This window comes from Mixophyes fleayi, chromosome 6, assembly GCF_038048845.1.
Source record: "Mixophyes fleayi isolate aMixFle1 chromosome 6, aMixFle1.hap1, whole genome shotgun sequence".
In the NCBI taxonomy this organism is placed as follows: domain Eukaryota; kingdom Metazoa; phylum Chordata; class Amphibia; order Anura; family Limnodynastidae; genus Mixophyes; species Mixophyes fleayi.
The window spans coordinates 140,961,679-140,981,195 of record NC_134407.1 but is presented as its reverse complement, the minus strand read 5'-3'; the positions used below and the strand labels follow the sequence as shown (position 1 = coordinate 140,981,195).

General features: G+C 41.9%; 1 protein-coding gene across 2 annotated transcripts; it reads right to left on the bottom strand.

The window, feature by feature from the left end:
• Positions 1-228: 228 nt before the first annotated feature.
• On the bottom strand, positions 229-3,250 carry FAM110A (family with sequence similarity 110 member A). Of its 2 annotated transcripts, none has more exons than XM_075176585.1 (2): positions 3,154-3,250; positions 229-1,960 (listed from the first exon to the last, which is right to left on the bottom strand). In XM_075176585.1, exon 2 carries the CDS (start codon positions 1,829-1,831, stop codon positions 839-841), a length of 993 nt encoding a protein of 330 aa, XP_075032686.1. In that variant the 5' UTR covers positions 1,832-1,960; positions 3,154-3,250; the 3' UTR covers positions 229-838. The 2 variants fall into 2 exon arrangements, with proteins under 2 accessions (XP_075032686.1, XP_075032685.1); XM_075176584.1 differs by having other exon boundaries at positions 3,130-3,236.
• Between the last annotated feature and the right edge of the window lie 16,267 nt (positions 3,251-19,517).

The window sequence follows — 19,517 nt, the reverse complement described above, 5'->3', positions numbered from 1 at the left end:
CACCTGGAGTGTCACAGGTTAGCCAATACTGCATTAGACACTCCTATAAAAAGATGTGATTGTTACACAGAATTAACTTTTCCACATACAAATACCCCCGTTTAAAAAAAATAAAATAAAAATGAAAGGGTAATAGTAATAAGCCACAGTGCCATTTCCAACACAGCATTAACCAACAGACGTCACTCAGAATAGCACACACACATTTATAACGTTATAGGCAAAAAATGGAAAGAAAGATTTATTGTGAATTGCTAAAACAAATTCTACCATTTAACACTGCACTTTGAGGCTCACAATATTATGGAATAAAGAAAATAACTGCTCATAGCTGATAAAGGCAAATTCAAGTAAATCAGCAGAGCAGGAATGACATTAACGCAGAGCTAGGCTCTATTTCTCACACAGAACCGAGGGTGTGTATTTGTGCTTCTAGAGCAGAGCTAGAATGGGTACATTATAAATTACATCCTCTCTTAAGGTCAGCAGTGGGTAACTTGTGCCGCAGCTGCTTGAAAGCCACAAGTTGCAGCATACCCAGCCAGCTTGGCATGCTGGGACTTGTAGTTCGCTACAGCTGGTGAGCCACAGATTGCCCACAGCTTATTTAGATTGTTAATTCAACGAATACAGCATTAGCTCCACGGAAAGAACTTAACTTAATGCAACTTCTCAGTGTCTCAATACAAGCAAAACATAAAATAAAAAAAATGTAATCCTAATACTATGAAATAAACTCTTCAATACTCCCAAATGGGGTGGTCGTACCATGCACTGTAACAAAGCACAGGGATCTCCAGTCTGACAAAGGTTATGTCCAGAGACTATACATATTCCACTACATTGACATCTTTTGGGCTTCTCTGGCTTGCCGTTGTCCATACAGCCATTTTATTATTCTGGCATTTCGCTCAATGATTGAAATCCCATAGGGAATGCGCGTGGCAGCTGCTGTCTCTTCAGGGGTGGCCGCACTGACCTGTGATTGGGCGTACTCTGAGCTTTCTGCACTAACACTGTGAAACTTGATGGACACTATGTCAGAGCTTGCACGGACAAAATGCTCTGCTCCAATGTTCGAAACCTCTCCAGGGTCCAGCCCACAGTAGTTGAAGAAACGTTCAAGGTCAGCACTGGCACGAGAGTAACGATCACTCAGGTCAGACTTGGAGCGATGCAGAAGGGTCTGTCTTTTACCTGTGTCACTTGGGGTACCCAGAGGTGAGCAGAGTAAACTGTCAGTTGAAAAACAAGATTTTGCAGGAGACTCAACCACTGGGGTGACAATAATATCTGGACCCTGGAGAGGGTGCAGTGCATCACCAGGTCGAACATCCACTCTGCGTATAGCTGTTGTGCTGGGAGTCCGGTGATTGTTAGGAGTGCTTGGGGTGGATGAAGTCTGCGATTTATCCGGTTCCTGCCAGGGAACAATATCTGCCCGTGGGGACGTCAGAGGACTATCACAAATATTGATCAAGTTGTTAAGTATTTCTAGATTCAGAGAGCTTTTGGGACCTCGATTTTCTCCCCTATGAGCAGTGGGGGAGCCCTTGCGGTTAGGTGTAAGCAGGACTCTCCGAACACCTGGCGAGAAGAGCGGCTGCCTGGACAATATTGGCCTGATCGGCTCTTGCTTTGTGGTGGCTACTTGCTTGCTTTTGACGTACTTGGCTTTATCAGCCTCCAATCTCTCCACTGCACTGGGCTTCCGAGCTCCACTCTCAACCTGACGCCGAAAGTATTCAGGGCCTTTGTTCAGGATGCGGAAGGGCATCACCGAAGTGAGAGGGGCCCCCATCCCAGCAGACTGTAACGTGCCGACAGACATGGGATGTTTAGAGGTGTTCACTCTCTTCTTAGCTGTGCTGACAGGCAATTTTTACATTACACAACAGTCTGAATCCTCTAACGCTCCAACCTGAAGCATCCAACAGTTCAGTCGCTTGAGGAACAGCCCCTGGAGAAAAATGTGACAGAGAGAGAAATATTACCTAAGTTCATCCCTCACTTGTGCAGTTTACAAGTGTCTACCAGTCTGACAGCATCACACACAAAGCCAGGGACTGCAGCAGCACACACAGCTAGAGGCGTGACTACTCTGTACATTAACCGGACAGCCCCTTCTGCCACTCTCTTCCAATCCTTTCCACTTTCACCTTTTCAAATTGTGCAGCTCCCATAGAACTGGAGTGGCAGTTGCTGGCAGCAGTATAACCAACCAGAATCACCCCCTCCTCTATGTAGAAACCCCCCTACCCCCACACACAGACATCTGTCCCTCTGCTGCTGCTGCTAAGTAGCTGGAAAATTCCACCCAGCTTCTAGGCTGACAAATAAAGATTAAAACAAAAAAAAAAAAACAAAAAAAAAAAAAAGACAGTAGATGCCAAAAGCAGACTTAATATACAAAATAAGCATAACATATAGCTTTTGTTTAATTGTCATACATACACAGGAGTCACTGGAGGTCAAGGAGAGCTTACATGTTTTTCTGTAACTTGCAGAACCAGCAGTGACCATGAATATAACTGAAGTTTTAGGGCTTCTAATTGCCTGATAAATCAAATTAAGTACTGACAATTCTGTGGGCTCTTCCAGATATCTCTGCCTCCCATTGCACACAATATTCATCCAGAGTCCCTTTGCATTATATTGGACAGCCGTACTTCTCACAGTGGCTGGGGGCACTGCTAGCACATGACAGGGCAAAGACGTGTGTTACCAGTACTAGGGGGGCTGCATCACCAGGGAAACCAGTGACCCACATTACAAAAGCCTTCCTGTGGGGCTGGTGTCAGCCCGGCATTCCCCCCACTCCCCAGTCACAATGACCTGTACATCAGGCTGACACAAAGAAAGGAGGGGGGAGGTGGGACGCTGGGGGATGGGACAGCATCCCTAAAGGAGACAATAAGATTAAAACAATGATTATCCCACTCCCCTGCTATAAACTGAACTGTGCTATAACCTGGACAATTGCATCAGGCCTATTGCTTGCGCATTGTGTACCTGCGGCACGTCATCTGAGCAGTCATTCCTAGCTGCCCTAGTGCACTATGCGCCCCCAGTCCCAAATAGCATATGCGCAGCTATGTTACCAAAACCCACTGCCAGGACCGTGCATACCTGTGGAGATGAGTGCTCCCTCACCTTCTCTGTGGAGTCGTTCCTCACCTGGGGCTGTCTCTCCACCCCCGACACTGGAGCCCTACACACCTCTTCCTGTTTGTGTAATGAGCTGTCTGCTGCAGCATTTAACCCCTTCATAAGGGCAGTCTGACCCGCTTGTACAGGATGTGATTCGTGCATGACAGTTACAGATTTATTTACGTATTTTATTTTTTCATTTCAATTCGCAAACGATCTTGCAAAAAAAAAGTCAACACTAGCAAACTGCAAGCAGATTGGCAAACAATGACACACCCTGCTGGTACTTGTAGTTCTACAACAGCTGAAAATCCACAGGTTGCCTACCTCTGCGTTATAATTTAACTAATTTCAAGGGTATGTCCCCAGTTTTAAATATGTATCCCAGATTTTAAAAAAATCATACGTGGAAATTGCATAACAATGTTGGCAAATAGGAAAGGGATATAGTACAATCCAGGTGAAAAACAAACCTGACAGTGATAAAGATAGTCATCATAATTACCATTTTATTTATATAGCGCCACCAATTCTGCAGCGCTGTACAGAGAATATTTGTCATTCACTTTAGTCCTAGCTTACAGTCTAAATACACGAACGCAAACACAAACACCCCAATTAATCTACCAGTATGTTTTTGGAGTGTGGGAGGAAACCAGAGCACTTGGAGGAAACCCACACTAACACAGGGAGAACATACACACTCCACACAGATAAGGTCATGGTCGGGAATCAAAACAATGACTCCACTGCTGATATTTCCGCAATCTTGCAATTAATTTAAGCTATAAATTGAAATTTGTCATAATTAAAGTTAACTCGAGCAGTATTTTAGGAGATAAACATAATAGTTTTGTGTAAGTAAGGTGACACGTATAAAGTGGTCGGAGGTTGAACTTCGATTTAAAATTTTCATTTTTACAGTGCACCTCTTCAAATTTTTCTCCATGGTAGACATGCACCTTGACTTGTGCTGGCTGATGTAGTTATGTCCAGTATGCAAAATGTCATTTGCTGTGTGCATCATAAATGATCTCTATTAGAGGTGGCCATTTTGTGTGCTGAACCAATATTCATGAGAGTGTAGACTATCAGTTCCTTGCCAACCAAACACGTTGCTGAGGAACAAAATGGCTGAATCAATATTCAGTGTCTTAGTGATGCCTTACTACTTGCTACTGAATTGATTGGGTGCATTAAAACAAATAGCTCTGGGGGTCAAGTGCGGAGGGAGAGGAGGCGCTGCTTGTGTCATTATGGCACCTCCAAGGTAAGACCACACTTGCCTACTTCCACTAAGCGACGTCCAGGAGAGGGGCGCGGCTAGAGGGCGGGAGGGGGCGGGGTGCCTTGAATTGCGACATTCCCGGTTAATCGCGTCATTTTAGCAAGTTAATTTCGGGATGCGGGAGAATTGCCAGCTCTCCCGGGAGTCCGGGAGACTGACCCGAATTTCGGGAGTCTCCCAGGACTTTCCGGGAGAGTTGGCAGGTATGGGTAAGACCATCATGGCGCAATTCACAAACCGCGTCATCTAGGCCCCATCCCACCTGCTTCATTAGAGAAGTGGATGGGATCCAGGAGGTTGCTTGGGAGTCTATTCAAGTATGCTTTAACTATGTCTATTCAAGTATGCTTTAACTATGTGCATTGTGCTGGTTAAAAAATGCTACTAGTGCTACATGTCTTTTTATTGGCACACAAAAACATAGATAAAGTATTAAAGGAGACAGCACACAGGGCAATGGTTGCAGCTACAAGGCCCAGAGGTGAGGAAGGACCCTGACAGTGATCTTGTAAAACAGAGAGGAAGCACTGTGAAGCCGAATGTACAGCCCCCACACCCCATATGCTCAACTTTGCTATGGTGCCTGGCAATATATTGTTCTACCCGTAGTACAGGGTCCACATTTCCTGTTAATATTGATGTAACATCTGCAAATCATTTCACAACCTCTCATGTCACATTCTTTTCACCACTTTCAATCTATACCTTTAGGAAACTCTGCGTGCCAGTTAGGTTTGTGATGTGGGTGTAACGCAAGCTGTAACATGCCACTCCAGACTGGGCAGCTTCTGGGAGTTATTGAGTACTTGCTCCATTATAGGGAAGTGACGGCTGACTTAGTCAGACACCATCGGGAACTCCACCTCAGTTAGAGTTAGAAATAAAACAAATCAGGGTGCTGTTTTCATCATTATCACCATCCACTATGACCTGAACATAGGCCACGGCATCTTTCATACAGCGAAGATGCATCCAGTTTCCTTTGTTTAATGAAATGTTTTGCAAAAATATTTAGTGTCCTGATAATTACAGTGTGTTATTATGGATATACGCATCTACTAATTGTTCTTTATTATACCTCCTCTTTCACCTTGACTCATAGCATAGGTCACTCAGAAAAACTCAGGGCCCGTGCCAGACACACTCACGCTTCCCTGCCCAGTCAGTGCACCATTATTATTATTGTTTTTTATTTATTTATAAGATTCTGTAATGCCGGATACAGAACAAGTAACAAATAGGTAATACACATAAGTAGCATAGATGAGTGTGAGTGATGCTATGGAGAATCACACAGAGTGCAGCAAAAGACATGACAGGACATACAAGAAAGTCAGACAGTAGACAGACATGGGACAATAGGTAGAGAGGACTCTGCCTGTGAGAGCTTACTGTTAGGAATTCGCACCAGACAACAGATCATTCCCCTATAAGATAGGAATGATAAATTGCTATTCTCGTGCTTTGGAACTTGGAAAACATCTAACATTGCAAAATAGAATACTCCATTCCTGAGTAAAAACTAAAGCATGATACTTATCTTTGTTCCTAAGCAGATGTGGTTATATGTGGGTGAAGAACAGAAATAAGCTATGTAGGGAATTTAGCTCTGAAAAGCAGATGGGCATTTTTTCAAGACTAAGGAGTAACTGTCGTTGAATCGCAGGGAAGAGGCAGCCATTTTGTGAGTGAGCCAATATGCTTTTTAATGGGGGCTTTCACCGCAGAGGTGACAGTTATATATATAGGGAGTGTAGACATTGCACAGCACGCTGGTAATTCTGATAAACAGCAATCAGTATTTTACTGATTTGCAAATATAAGGCCTGATTTAAAGTTGGATACAAGTCTATTTATGCCAGGTAAAAATTTGACTTGCGTAAAAATTTGTTGCACTGCTCAAGAGCACAATATATGCCCATATTTTGAGTTGAGTGTACTTTGCAGTCCTTTGCACTTGGAGAGGAGTATGAGGACATTTGATTGTTTAAGCCTGTTGCCTGGAGTTGATGACGACTAAGGACGCAATTGTGCACTGGGGACCTCATTTAGAGTCGGACGCAAAGTCCGTTTAAGAAGTATAGGAGTGGGAGTGTGCCGCAGCTTGGTAGGGTATTACGAGTGGCAAGCAACCCCAGTTGCGTCCCACTCTTAATACCCTATCGAGCTGCGAGCAGTTCCTGCAGCTAGCTAACCGCTTGTGCCACCTAATTCCTTCCGCACAGCTTTAGCCCTGTTTTGACGTGTGTTGCGTCTGCGCCTCACTGCGACTAGGATGTATTTACATGGTCACGCCTTCACAGTTCCGCGTTCCTCCCATTCTCTCGTAGTGAGTCACAAGCTGTCGCAAGTGTCAATTGCGTCCAAGATGCAGGCGGATTTGGTGCTTTCTGCACATGCGTGGTAGTGTGCTTTTGTTGGATGCGCATAAAACGGACTTTGCGTCCGACTCTAAATGAGTTCCTGGATGTATCTATATGCTCAGTTAAAAGTTGCATGTAACTTAACATATGTGCAACTCAATACACAGCTTAAGAATTGTAAGGATACAAATGTATTTTGCGTCAAAGCATTTTCACATTTAATTGTAAATAAGGCCCATAGATTACAACAGGCTTACGCTGAAAAATAAAAAGGTGTTGCATTTTAAGCCAGTTTACATCATTACCATTAACGGGTTATCATAGAACACCAGCTGCCCATACACACAGCATTGTGGACTGCTATTTAGGTCAATTTAGACCAAACCATGCGGGTGATTCTGCCCAAAATGACTAGTAATTATGATCAACGTTATCAAGATCATATATATGTTAATCAATACTGGTAAAAAATCTGATTGGCTAATTATTGAAATATACTAGTCTTTGATCATTCAGCAGTCCAAACATGTATATATTATATATATATATATATATATATATATATATATATATATATATATATATATATATATATATATAATTGTGACTAACTAATAGCTTTATCTGGCTAATGTGATCTGACATTAGCCGGATAAATATAGAAAATATGAAATATAATGCTATTGTGAGGGCGTTTTCAGGATGTTCTCAGAGGACATCTGTAACAGCACCCAATGACAGAGCTAGGAGTGGGTAAGTACTGTAATCCTTAGTGTCCTAACCGGTGTTTTAACATTTAATAGATACCAAAATAAAGATAACTAAAGACTCCACCCTATTCCAGCCATAAAACACGCTAGTCCAGCCATTCATTTGTGTGCAAAACACCCTGAAAATGTTTTAATTTTTAATTAATACCAATTATGTAAGGGTGTGTGGATACTACATAAACAAGTTACTATTAATATCATTAACATTGTGATTTTATCCATGACATACATATTTTTTAGGGCTGGTACTGATTAGTAAAGTAAACTACTAGCATTGCTGGAAGTTACAAAATTTAAGAGTTGATATTGCAGCTACTTTATGGCTTAAGTTCACCAGTTTCTACAAGCCTATAGGTGGCACTATATGCAGTTATCTTGGGCCTGATTCATTAAGGAGCTTAACTTGATAAACTTCTTATTTCAGTCTCCTGGACAAAACCATGTTACAATGCAAGGGGTGCAAACTAGTATTTTGTTTTGCACATAAGTTAAATACTGACTGTTTTTTCATGTAGCACACAAATACTTGATAGCTTATTTGTACACTGAAATATAAAGTTGATATTTGTGTGCTACATGAAAAAACAGTATTTAACTTATGTGCAAAACAGAATGGTAATTTGCACCCCTTGCATTGTAACATGGTTTTGTCCAGGAGACTGAAATAAGAAGTTTCTCAAGTTTAGATCCTTAATGAATCAGGCCCCTTGTATGGAGAGATGATTTCTCTCTATTACTTATTTTATTCAAGGAAAACCACTGCGATATCAAGTTACGGTGGTAAGGGTAATCCGTTTCCTATTAAAACAAGTGCTTCAAACAGCCCTTTAAAATGCTGCATGTAATTCTACGTTATTTCTCCTTTCGCACAGTTAATGAAACCATTGTTCAAAATCGATGCAGATATGTAGAACTGAGCTGTCCAACCAGTGGCCTTGTGCCAGAATTCCCACAGCAATCCGCAGATTCAAAACTGAAACTGCTGTTGCTGCAGAAAGAAGCCTAGAGGTTTAAATAACTGCTCTGGTTTAACTAGAGTAACCAGTGATTTAATTGGTTGAAACAGAGGTTGTTCTGCAACCATTCTGAAGCACAACAGTTTCCATGAGAATGCTCTGCATGTTTAATACATTGAAATCACAGTGGTTTCATTGGCTGAAAGCACTTGTGATTGATTGGAAGTCCTTCAATTTAATTGTACATTGAAGATATAAGTGTGGAAAAACTGCTGAGCACCAATAAGAGTTGAGAAAAAGATAAATGAAGATGTGTAAAAGAGCCAACAGGGAAATTAATTTTTTCTAAGTGGAAAAAGATGTGGGGGAAGTTGAAGGATAGCTTATGCAAATATATTGGAACTTTGTGGAGTACCAATGAGAGCATAAAAATGCATTTGAAATGGGAAATTAAACGTATTATTATTATTGTTAACGAGTTTAAATAAGAGATGCTTACTGACCCCCGTGAAGTGGTTTTGGTTTTGGATCTGGATTAGCTTCATGTTTTGGTTTTGGTTTTGGTTTTGGTTTAGGATTAGCTTCATGTTTTGGTTTTGGTTTTGGTTTTGGATCAGGATTAGCTTCATGTTTTGGTTTTGGTTTTGGCAAAACTTCCCTCCTGGGTTTTGGTTTTGGTTTTAGTTTTGGATCTGTATTTTTTAGAAAATTGCTAAAATCACCTAATTTTGCTCTTTTTTTCCCTACATTATTATTAACCTCAATAACACTAATTCCAGGTCATTTGCAGTCAGTTTTGCCACCTCACAGGTGACAATATTATTTTCATACACTTTCGTACAAATACTGCAGCTACCTGGCTTGATGGTAAGCGAGTAATGACTCAAACACACGACAGTTCCTAGCACATCTCGGACACATTGGCAGAAGTAGTGGCAGAAAAGAAAAGTGGTGCAAGATGGAATTGTCCTTGAGCCCTCCCACCGACCCTTATTTTGGATCTTAAAAAAGACATGCACACTTTAACAAACCAATCACTTCAGCCACAAAAGTGCCACTCCTTGTGGCTGAAGTGCTTGGTTTGTTTGGGCCCCCACTAAACAAGCTAACAATGGGCTTAAGGCACCTAAGGTAACAGTGCTGTTAATGAACTCTACTGTTGTCTACAAGATGTTGTTGTCATCAGCCTCATCAGTGTGTACATCAACCTCACACATTATTAATTCATCACCGCTGGAATCAACCCTTACAGAAGTCTCAGTATTTTGATGTAATTGGCGGGAAAGGCCTTCCTCGTGGAACTTGAAGTTCATTTTTATGAACATCATCTTTTCCACATTTTGAGGAAGTAGCCTCCTACGCCGATCGCTGACAACGTTCCCGGCTTTGCTGAAAACTCTTTCCAAGTACACACTGGAGGGTGGGCAGCTTAGGCAGTGCAAAGCGATTGGTACATGGGTCTCCAAATTCCCTTTTTTTCCTCCCAGTATGTAAAGGGACTGTCTGATATGTCTATTTCTATGCTGATGTGAAAATAATCCTCCACCATCCTTTGGATGCTGATAGTAGGATCAGGTGGAGTTACGGCAGAGGTGTCACTTTTTTTGGTCAATTCTTTTAGACCAGACCAGATGTCAAAATTTGGTGCTGAGTCATCTGCATCATCCTGAGTCATCTGAGTCATCTGCATCATCCCTGGAAAGCGAAGTTTTATCCTAGTAGCAGTTGAGTGAGAAACTGAAGGAGAAGACGTCATCTTGTCACGCAACACTTGAGCTGTCATCTTGCTCACCAGGAGCTCCTTGCAACTCTTGACATCTGGGTCAGTTGGAAACAAAGAGAAGACATAGCTCTTAAACCAAGGATCAAGCACAGTCGCCAAAATGTAGTGATCCGATTTCAAGATTTTGATAACTCTTGGATCCTGGCGAATCGAATAAAGTACTTGATCTACAAGTCCGATATACTTAGCGTAATTGCTTTGTTTCATCTCCTCCATCAGTTTCTCAAGCTGCTTTTCCAAAAGTCTAATTAAGGGAATCACTTGACTCAAGCTAGCAGTGTCTGATCTCACTTCACAGGTGACTATTTCGAATGGTTTCAGCACCTTGCACAACATGGAAAGTATTCTCCACTGCGCTTGACTAAAATAAATCCTCCTCCTTTCCCAATGTCATGGCTTGTGGAGTAAGCGTGGATGGCTTTTCGCTGTTCCTCTATCCGCAGAAGCATATACAGGGTGAAATTCCAACTTGTCACCACCTCTTGCTTCAGTTGGTGGCACGGCAAATTAAACTGCTCTTGCAGCTGCTGCAATCTCCTACACGCTGTTGCCGAATGCCAGATATTTTACGGGCCACAGACAGCATCTCCTGCATGTCCCTGTCATTTTTTAAAAAGCTCTGCACCACAAAGTTTATTGTGTGAGCAAAACAGGGAATGTGATGGAATTCACCCAGCTGTTATGCTCTCACAATATTGGTGGTGTTATCAGAAATGACATATCCTGAGCAGAGTCCAAGCAGGATAAACCATGTTGCAATGACATCCCTTAGTTTTTGTAACAGATTGTCAGCTGTATGCCTCTTGATGTGACGTACTTGGGTACATGCTGCTGCTGTTCCTGCTGGTGAAGGCGAATCACTAACCAAATGGGCTGTCACAGTCATATAATCTTTTGTTTGCCCAGTTCCGCTTGTCCACATATCTGTGAATAAGTGTACAGTGGGTAGAATGGCATTTTGTAGCCCAATAATTACATTTTTACGAACCTTCTGGTAGAGGTGAGGAATAGCTTTTCTACCGAAATGGTGTTGTGATGGAATTTGGTAACGGGGACACAAGACCTCAAGTAACTGTCTAAAACCAGTTGCGTTAATAGTGGATATTGGACGCAGATCTAATACTAGATTAATCGCCATGGTGTCTGTGATCCGCTATGCTACTGGGTGACAGCTTTCAAACTTGCTTCCTCTTGCAAAGGATTGTTTAACAGTCAATTGTTGTAAACTACTAGTAGTCTTCTTCTTGGTCTGCTTCTGGGATGAAGATTCACATCCAGCAGCAGCAGCAGTGGGCCTAACGCTCAAGAATTCTTCTGAGGAATCCAGGATAGTGGAGGAGTCATCTAGACTTAGCAACTTGGATGCAGGACTAACTCCGATCGCTGCTGAGGATGTTGATGAGGATGGTGTTGTGGGTGTAGATTGCAGGCGTCGGGATGTAGGTGAGAGAAGGGTCCTAGCTGATGATGGACTGCTTCTTGTTATTTTTTTAGCATAAGTTTCTGATCTTCCCAACAGCTTGCCATGAACTCGCTTCAAATGGCATAACATGGATGAGGTTCCTATATGGTTAAGGTCCCTTCCTTGACTGACTGTGGCTTTACATACGCTACAAATGGCTAGACAACTGTTGTCAGGATTTGGTTAAAAATAATTCCACACATAAGAAGTGGATTTTTTGGCCTTATTTCCAGGCATGACAATGGCCTTCTTATTGTCACGTGCCAGTACTGCTTCCATCGGTGCAGGACTTACACAAACAACATCATCCTCATTAACATCCTCATTAGCGCCCTCGTTGGCTACACAAATATCCCCCTCATCCTGTTGCAATTCCAAAGTGCCATCCTCAATTGATGTATCACCAACTACACTTGGGCTGTTCAGGCACACATCTGCAGAAATGCTGAAAGGGGCCTTCTTTATGGGTACACTATCAGAATGGTCACGATTACACATACCACTCGTGGATGGACTCTTTTCAGAGATTTGTGTGATTTCTGAATCTGAACATACATTTTCCTCTAATGCCTTACTGTTTTCTTCCAGCTCGACTTTTATACGAAAATGTATTTGAACACCACTTTTGGAGTCCGAATGACAAGGAATTGCTTGGTCACGACTGACCTTACAAGAAGATGCCTCAGTGACAGTTGCAGAACTCGCACTCATAGAGAAAGGCGAAGGCCTCATTCTTTCTTTGCCACTGCGTGTCTAGAATGGCATGTTGGTAATTTTATTTTTTTCTGCAGATAACTTTGCCTGGATTGCAGGTCTTTTTTCTTGACCAAGGTAAAAGGTGTTTTTTTACATTTTTGTTTACCTGACTTAAAAACACTATGCACTTTTACATAGGCTTAACCAGATGACGTAGAGGGATTACTATCATCATGACTGGTGCCAGCAGCTGCTTGGTGCTCCTGCACTTCTGTGTACTGCTGTGAATTCATTTTGATAACACAGTAGAATGTGACATCAGAATTACACCAAGCCTGCCAGCCCTAGGATTTGTATTTCAGCAATGACAATTAGCAATGGAGCAATGGAGCTCTCCTGAATGTCACTGTAGACTTTGTTGAACACTGCTACCCCCTCTGTTTTCTATTCTATTCTGCTCAACTGCTCTACAGACTGTTCTACCCCTTCTGTGTCCCTCTGTGAAATAGCGCTAGATCGCCATGGAGGGTGGTACTTATAGGTCTCAAAACTCACGAGATACGATGATGTAACGATGATGTTTTGCCTCATTTTCAATTCCGAAAAAGTGCGACCAAGTACCAAGCCGGCTTGGCTCGGTACGTGGATATGCTAAGTTCGGGTGTGTTCAGTTCTCGGGGAACCAAGCTTGAGCATCTCTAGTTTAAATGATTGAAACCCTCTCAGACCATCACCTTATCACCTGCAATATCTCCTCCACCTCTTTAACCTCTTTGCACTTTACCTCAACCAAGCTTCCAAATGCCACGAGAAATCTTAGTTCTATTAATTTTTAAGTAATTTCTACCTCTCTCCATCTATTCTCCCCAATTTCTAAATTCTCCTGTCCTGGACTGGCAGTCACATCTTGGTAACAGCCCTTTCCTCCAGTGGCTCCAGCGTCTTCTCATGGCATTATGTAAATACTCTGCTATCTACCACTCTTACTGAATTGCTTTTGACATGCTAAACAAACATTAATTTTCTCATCTCCTCTCAGGCTTCTAACCCCAAATGTATTTTTAATACATTACATTTCTTCTCAACTCTCCCACACCAACCCTTCTGACCACCATCATAGCATGTAGCGTCCCCTCGCTTCCCATATCAGGCTAATACAAAAAAGTAAAAACAAACTACAATTTAGTTTAAAATTTAAATTCCCACCAATGTTTATTTTCCCGTGTTTTCAAAACTCAACTTCACTTTGCTCCTTAAAAGGGGTACAGCAATCTTTGTCACTTAATTAGTTTTCATTAAAATCCTAACTGTATAGGAAAACAGAACCATAAACAAGTACTACTGAGAATGAAGATATGAAGGTGGAGGAGGCTTGCAGGAGCCATTTTCTAGCCGGAACCTTTGAGGGAGGGGGTAGTCCCGGGTCCCCAGCAAGTGAAAGGGGTTGGGCGCGGTGGGTGCCGCAAGACATCCTGGAAAGCCTACTAGGGGCAGTAAACAGCCCAATAGTAGTAGAGTCCCACCTTTTGAACCACCCCTGTAAGAGGGACAGTGCCCCCAGTAGTAAGAGCCCAGTGAGGGCGAGTAAAGAGCCCCCAAGTTAGAAAAAGCTCCATAGAGAGTGACAGTGTCAGAGGGGTATCCCCACCTTTAGGGGTACCCAGGAGAGGCACCAGTACAGGGGAGAGCATGAGAGGGCGGAGCCCTACATGAGAGAGACCTCTGGATAACAGTGGACAAGGCTAGCAGAAAGGTAGAGCCTTTGGAGGAGAAGCTGCTGGAACAGTGTGCTTGAGAAAGAAAGGAATGGATGGATGGATGGCAACCAGAGATCCCAGAGTGGTGAGTGTGTGGCAGCTGCTACAGGGAAACCTTTGTGTGATAACAGTGAGTGAAGAGAGCCCCTAGATATAGTCCCGAGAAGTGTCAGCACCCGGAGAGAGAGTTTATAACTAGATGCCCTGTGAGACTGAGTTATGTGTCCCTGAGCAGGGGGAAAGTGTCATGTGTAGCGTGGCTAAAAATTGGAAAAGACGGCCCCTGATGGAGGGGATGTTGTGCACGAGCATACTGCAAGAACTTCTGGACCATGCCTACTGTCTGACTGCGAAAATGATTGGCTCTACTGATGCTGTGCTATGACTGTCCCTACAATATTGGGTGCATATGTGGAGAAGTGCCCCGCGGACCAGCTGCCCTTGAAGAGGGCGAAGAAAGAAGAGGAAAGCCATTCACCGATCCAGCGTTCCAGCTTCTCTCTTCTTGCAGGTCCCGGTGGCAGCAGGCAAATGAGCCAAACAGGGCTCCCTTCCCGCTGCTGGCCAATCAGTGGAAAACACTGGGAATTTTGGGAAAGGGGGAGTCCTCTGGTATGGGTTGCCCGTACCCATCAGGTGGCTAGGGCAGAAAGTATTGACTAAATGCAGTTTTGGCCTCCAGATAGACCCTTCACATTGGCATACATACGTTCTTTAATGGAGCAGGCCCTGAGTGTATGGAGATGGACCTAAACAATGCATAACATTATAATCTCTTAACTGTTGCTTCTTTGAAAAAGTAATGTGCAGCCCCCTTCTGGGACCAATGACCACTTGTGATGCCCTTTGAAAATACCATGTTGCATAGGGGATACTTCAATAAAACTGATTCAAATATGCTTTCAGATGAGCCCAATTCATGTGAAACTACCAACACATTATGCTATTATTATAATGTTGTGCTGAAATTTCTCAGACAACTCACTATATAGAACAGAAGTAAATTATTTTCTAGATGATTATATAAAACATATGAGGGACATCTAACAGACAAATATGCTCACTATGCTACAACCGTAAATATCACCTCAATATATTATATTATATATCAAACATCGCTTCACATATCTTCTTGTCGCATACCCTGAGGAGATTGCCAGTCTCCCAAAAGTGTGTAGAACAAAAAAATATAATGATCAGGGTGCGTCCAAAAAGGATGTAAAAATATATTTATTTATATGTAAAAAGAATAAGTGACATCCATAGTTATTTTTATTATCACTATTTAGATTTGTAAAGCTCCAACATCTCCACAACTGCTAATTGGCAGTACTTACATACCAGGGGCAAGAGCAGGATTTTGAGGGGATTTTCCAAATGTTAAAGGTACAGAAAAAAAAATTATATTTATGGGCACCAATCCACCTTTTTTGTCAATAGCACATTTTTAAGAAATGGTTAACACACATATAATATACGAATTGTATATACATCAATCAGTCACAACATTAAAACCACTAGCAAGTGAAGTGAATACAATTGATTATCTTATTACAATTGCACCTGTCAAGGGGTGGGGTATATTAGGCAGCTGACAGAGGCAGTGTGATGTTCTGGGCAATGTTCTGCTGGAAACCTTGGGTCATGGCATTCACGCTGATGTTACTTTGACATGTACCATCATCAACCTAAACATTGTTGCAGACCAAGTACACCCCTTCATGGCAACAGTATTCCCTGCTGGCAGTGGCATCTTTTAGCAGGATAATACACCCTGCCACTCTGCAAACATTCATTATTCAGTAATGGTTTGAGGAACATGACAAAAAGTTCAAGATGTTGACTTGGCCTCCAAAGTCCCCAGTCCTCAATCCGATCAAGCATCTATAGCATGTGTTAGAAAAACAAGTCAGAGACATGGAGGCCCCACCTCACAACTTAAAGGATCTGCTGGTAATGTCTTGGTGCCATATCTCAACAGGTCAGAAATTTTTTGGCGACCCAGGATGATCTATATAATAATAGGCAGGTGGCTTTAGTGTTGTGGCTGATCGGTGTACTGTATGATTACCAGTACAGCCAGTGATTACATTGTACAACTAATACTCGGTTTGAATGGAAGACCTTTGCACCTCCATCTGGTGGTCATAACAAGTACTACAAATTGTTTTTGCAACTTAATTTACAATATTTTGGAAATGTCCTGTTTTAGAACCTAATCTCTAATTCCCTTTAGCAGTGCACACAACACATTATTAGAATTGTATAACTTTAATATTTACAGTATGGAAACACATAGGTATGAGAACCCTGCTTCAGTACTTGTCAATTGCACAGTACAATTTGCAGTCCACACATGCACCAGTATCATCCTCGCCACATGTGTACTGAAAAACGAGCAAGATACCTGAGTATGATAGACTGGATCATTGTCATGCAAACCTTAAAATATGGTTGGCAGCTGATCTCTTTTGGCCTGTGTGTGTATGGCATTACAGGCTCCATGTAATCTAGTACCAATGTGATAAAATAGACCCCGGTGCTGATTATGTCCCAACTCCTGCTCTATTATATCTTACTAGTTAAAAGCCTGTCAAAATGACGGAAAAAATAAGAGTGGTTTTTGAATGTTCATGCTGTCCTTTCATTAAGTGCTAAATAATATGGACAGACCTTATTGCACCCAATTTCACTTTACCCTTGTGGAAGCATTGATTGAATAGTTTATCAGATGGCTGCTCAGCCACAAAATGCTCAACATGGCATAATTCACAAATATTGCTCATGAACCCACAGTATGAGCATTAATATTTGTGCAATCAAAGTTACGGATATCAAGAATGGCGTGGCATCTTGTTTGCTGACTGTAGGCGATGACATGATATTGACTCTGTCCTGTTCACTTTTTGATTGTTTTGTCTGTGACGGGCAATTTGCTGAGGCGTCATATTTGCATGGTGATGACGATCACGTTCACGTTCTCTTTGGTCATCAAAGTTTGTCGTTGTGCTTATCCCGCTCTGCCCTTCGTCTTTTTGCTGCTTCTTGCTGTGCAGTTACCCCTTCAACAGACATTTGCCTTTTAGGCAGCATTGCAGTTACGCTTTGTTGCTTAAATTAATTAGTATATTTCTATTAATTTAAGACTAAGTGCAAATAAAACGAACGGATGGAAATTGAGTCAATTTGGAATAGCAAAGGTCATTATAAATGGTAACTGCCACCCAAAAAAACCTAAATAAACCAAACCAAAAAAAGGCCAAGAAATTATGAAAATCTATTCAGTAGGAATAGTCAAGTACACAAAAGAGTCATTTGTAAATATTTTACCAAATTTGTTTGTGTGTTTTGTTTATTCATGAAAGTGATAAGCAGTGTTAGCCTTATATATATATATTAGTGATGAGCGGGCTCGGATTCCACTAATCCGAGCCCACCCGAACAGTGCGGATCCGACGGGATCCGAGCACTGTTCGGGTATTTCCGGCGGCTAAATGAAACCAAAACGAGGCTATGACATGTCATAAATTTCCCGCTTGCGGCCGCCATCTTCATTTGGGCTGAGATCAGGGAAGAGGGTGGTTCTGTGCTCCTGTGATCAGTCCAGTGGTGCTTTATGCTGCTGAGTTCAGTGGTGCTTTGGCCAGTGCTCTGTCCTGCTGAGTCCAGTGGTGCTTTTATCCTGTGCTCTGTCCTGCTGAGTCCAGTGATGCTTTTGTCCTGTGCTCTGTTCTGCTGAGTCCAGTGGTGCTTTGGCCAGTGCTCTGTCCTGCTGAGTCCAGTGGTGCTTTTGTCCTGTGCTTTGTTCTGCTAAGTCCATATTAATTTTATAATTATTAAAAAATCATAAAAATTAAAAAAAAAAAAAAAAATTATACAAAAATAATTAAAAAAAATATATAAAAAAATAATTTAAAAAGTATAAAAAAAATTCTAGTGCAATATATTCTTGCAGTCCAGAAATATTAGTACTGCAATACCTACATTCACTGTTCTTGCAGTCCAGAAATATTAGTACTGCAATATTTACCTACGTTCACTGTTCTTGCAGTCCAGAAATATTAGTACTGCAATATTTACCTGCGTTCACTGTTCTTGCATTCCAGAAATATTAGTACTGCAAAATTAAAATACGTTCACTGTTCTTGCAGTCCAGAAATATTAGTACTGCTAAATTAAAATACGTTCACTGTTCTTGCAGTCCAGAAATATTAGTACTGCAATATTTACCTATGTTCACTGTTCTTGCAGTCCAGAAATATTAGTAGGGCTAAATTAAAATACGTTCACTGTTCTTGCAGTCCAGAAATATTAGTACTGCAATATTTACCTATGTTCACTGTTCTTGCAGTCCAGAAATATTAGTAGGGCTAAATTAAAATACGTTCACTGTTCTTGCAGTCCAGAAATATTAGTACTGCAATATTTACCTACGTTCACTGTTCTTGCAGTCCAGAAATATTAGTACTGCTAAATTAAAATACGTTCACTGTTCTTGCAGTCCAGAAATATTAGTACTACTAAATTAAAATACGTTCACTGTTCTTGCAGTCCAGAAATATTAGTACTGCAAAATTAAAATACGTTCACTGTTCTTGCAGTCCAGAAATATTAGTACTGCAATATTTACCTACGTTCACTGTTCTTGCAGTCCAGAAATATTAGTACCAGAGATTTAACTATAATGGAGTACAAAAATTTGGAGGATAAAGTAGAGAAAGATCAAGACCCACTTCCTCCTAATGCTGAAGCTGCTGCCACTAGTCATGACATAGACAATGAAATGCCATCAACGTCGTCTGCCAAGGGCGATGCCCAATCTCCTAGTAGAGGGCATGTAAAATCCAAAAAGCCAAAGTTCACTAAAATTAGCAAAAAAAGAAAATTAAAATCATCTGAGGGTAAAGGTAAACTTGCCAATATGCCATTTACGACACGGAGTGGCAAGGAACGGCTTAGGCCCTGGCCCGTGTTCATGACTAGTGGTTCAGCTTCACCCAAGGATCTAACCCCTCCTCCTCCCCCCCTCTAAAAAATTTAAGAGAGTTAAGCTGTCATCAACAACACAGCAAACAACTCTGCCTTCTAAAGAGATAGCATCACAAATCCCCAAGGCGAGTCCAAGGGTGTTGGTGGTTGCGAAGCCTGACCTTCCCATCACTGTACGGGAAGAGGTGGCTCCTTCCACCATTTGCAGCACGCCCTCTGCATATGCTGGAAGGATCACCCACAGTCCAGTTACAGATTTGGCTAATGAAGGTGTGAATGTTGTACACCGGGAGGAGGATATTG

Bases quoted from the DNA above. Each gene is read 5' to 3' on its own strand.
- FAM110A (XM_075176585.1), bottom strand. From the start codon at position 1,831: ATGTCTGTCGGCACGTTACAGTCTGCTGGGATGGGGGCCCCTCTCACT.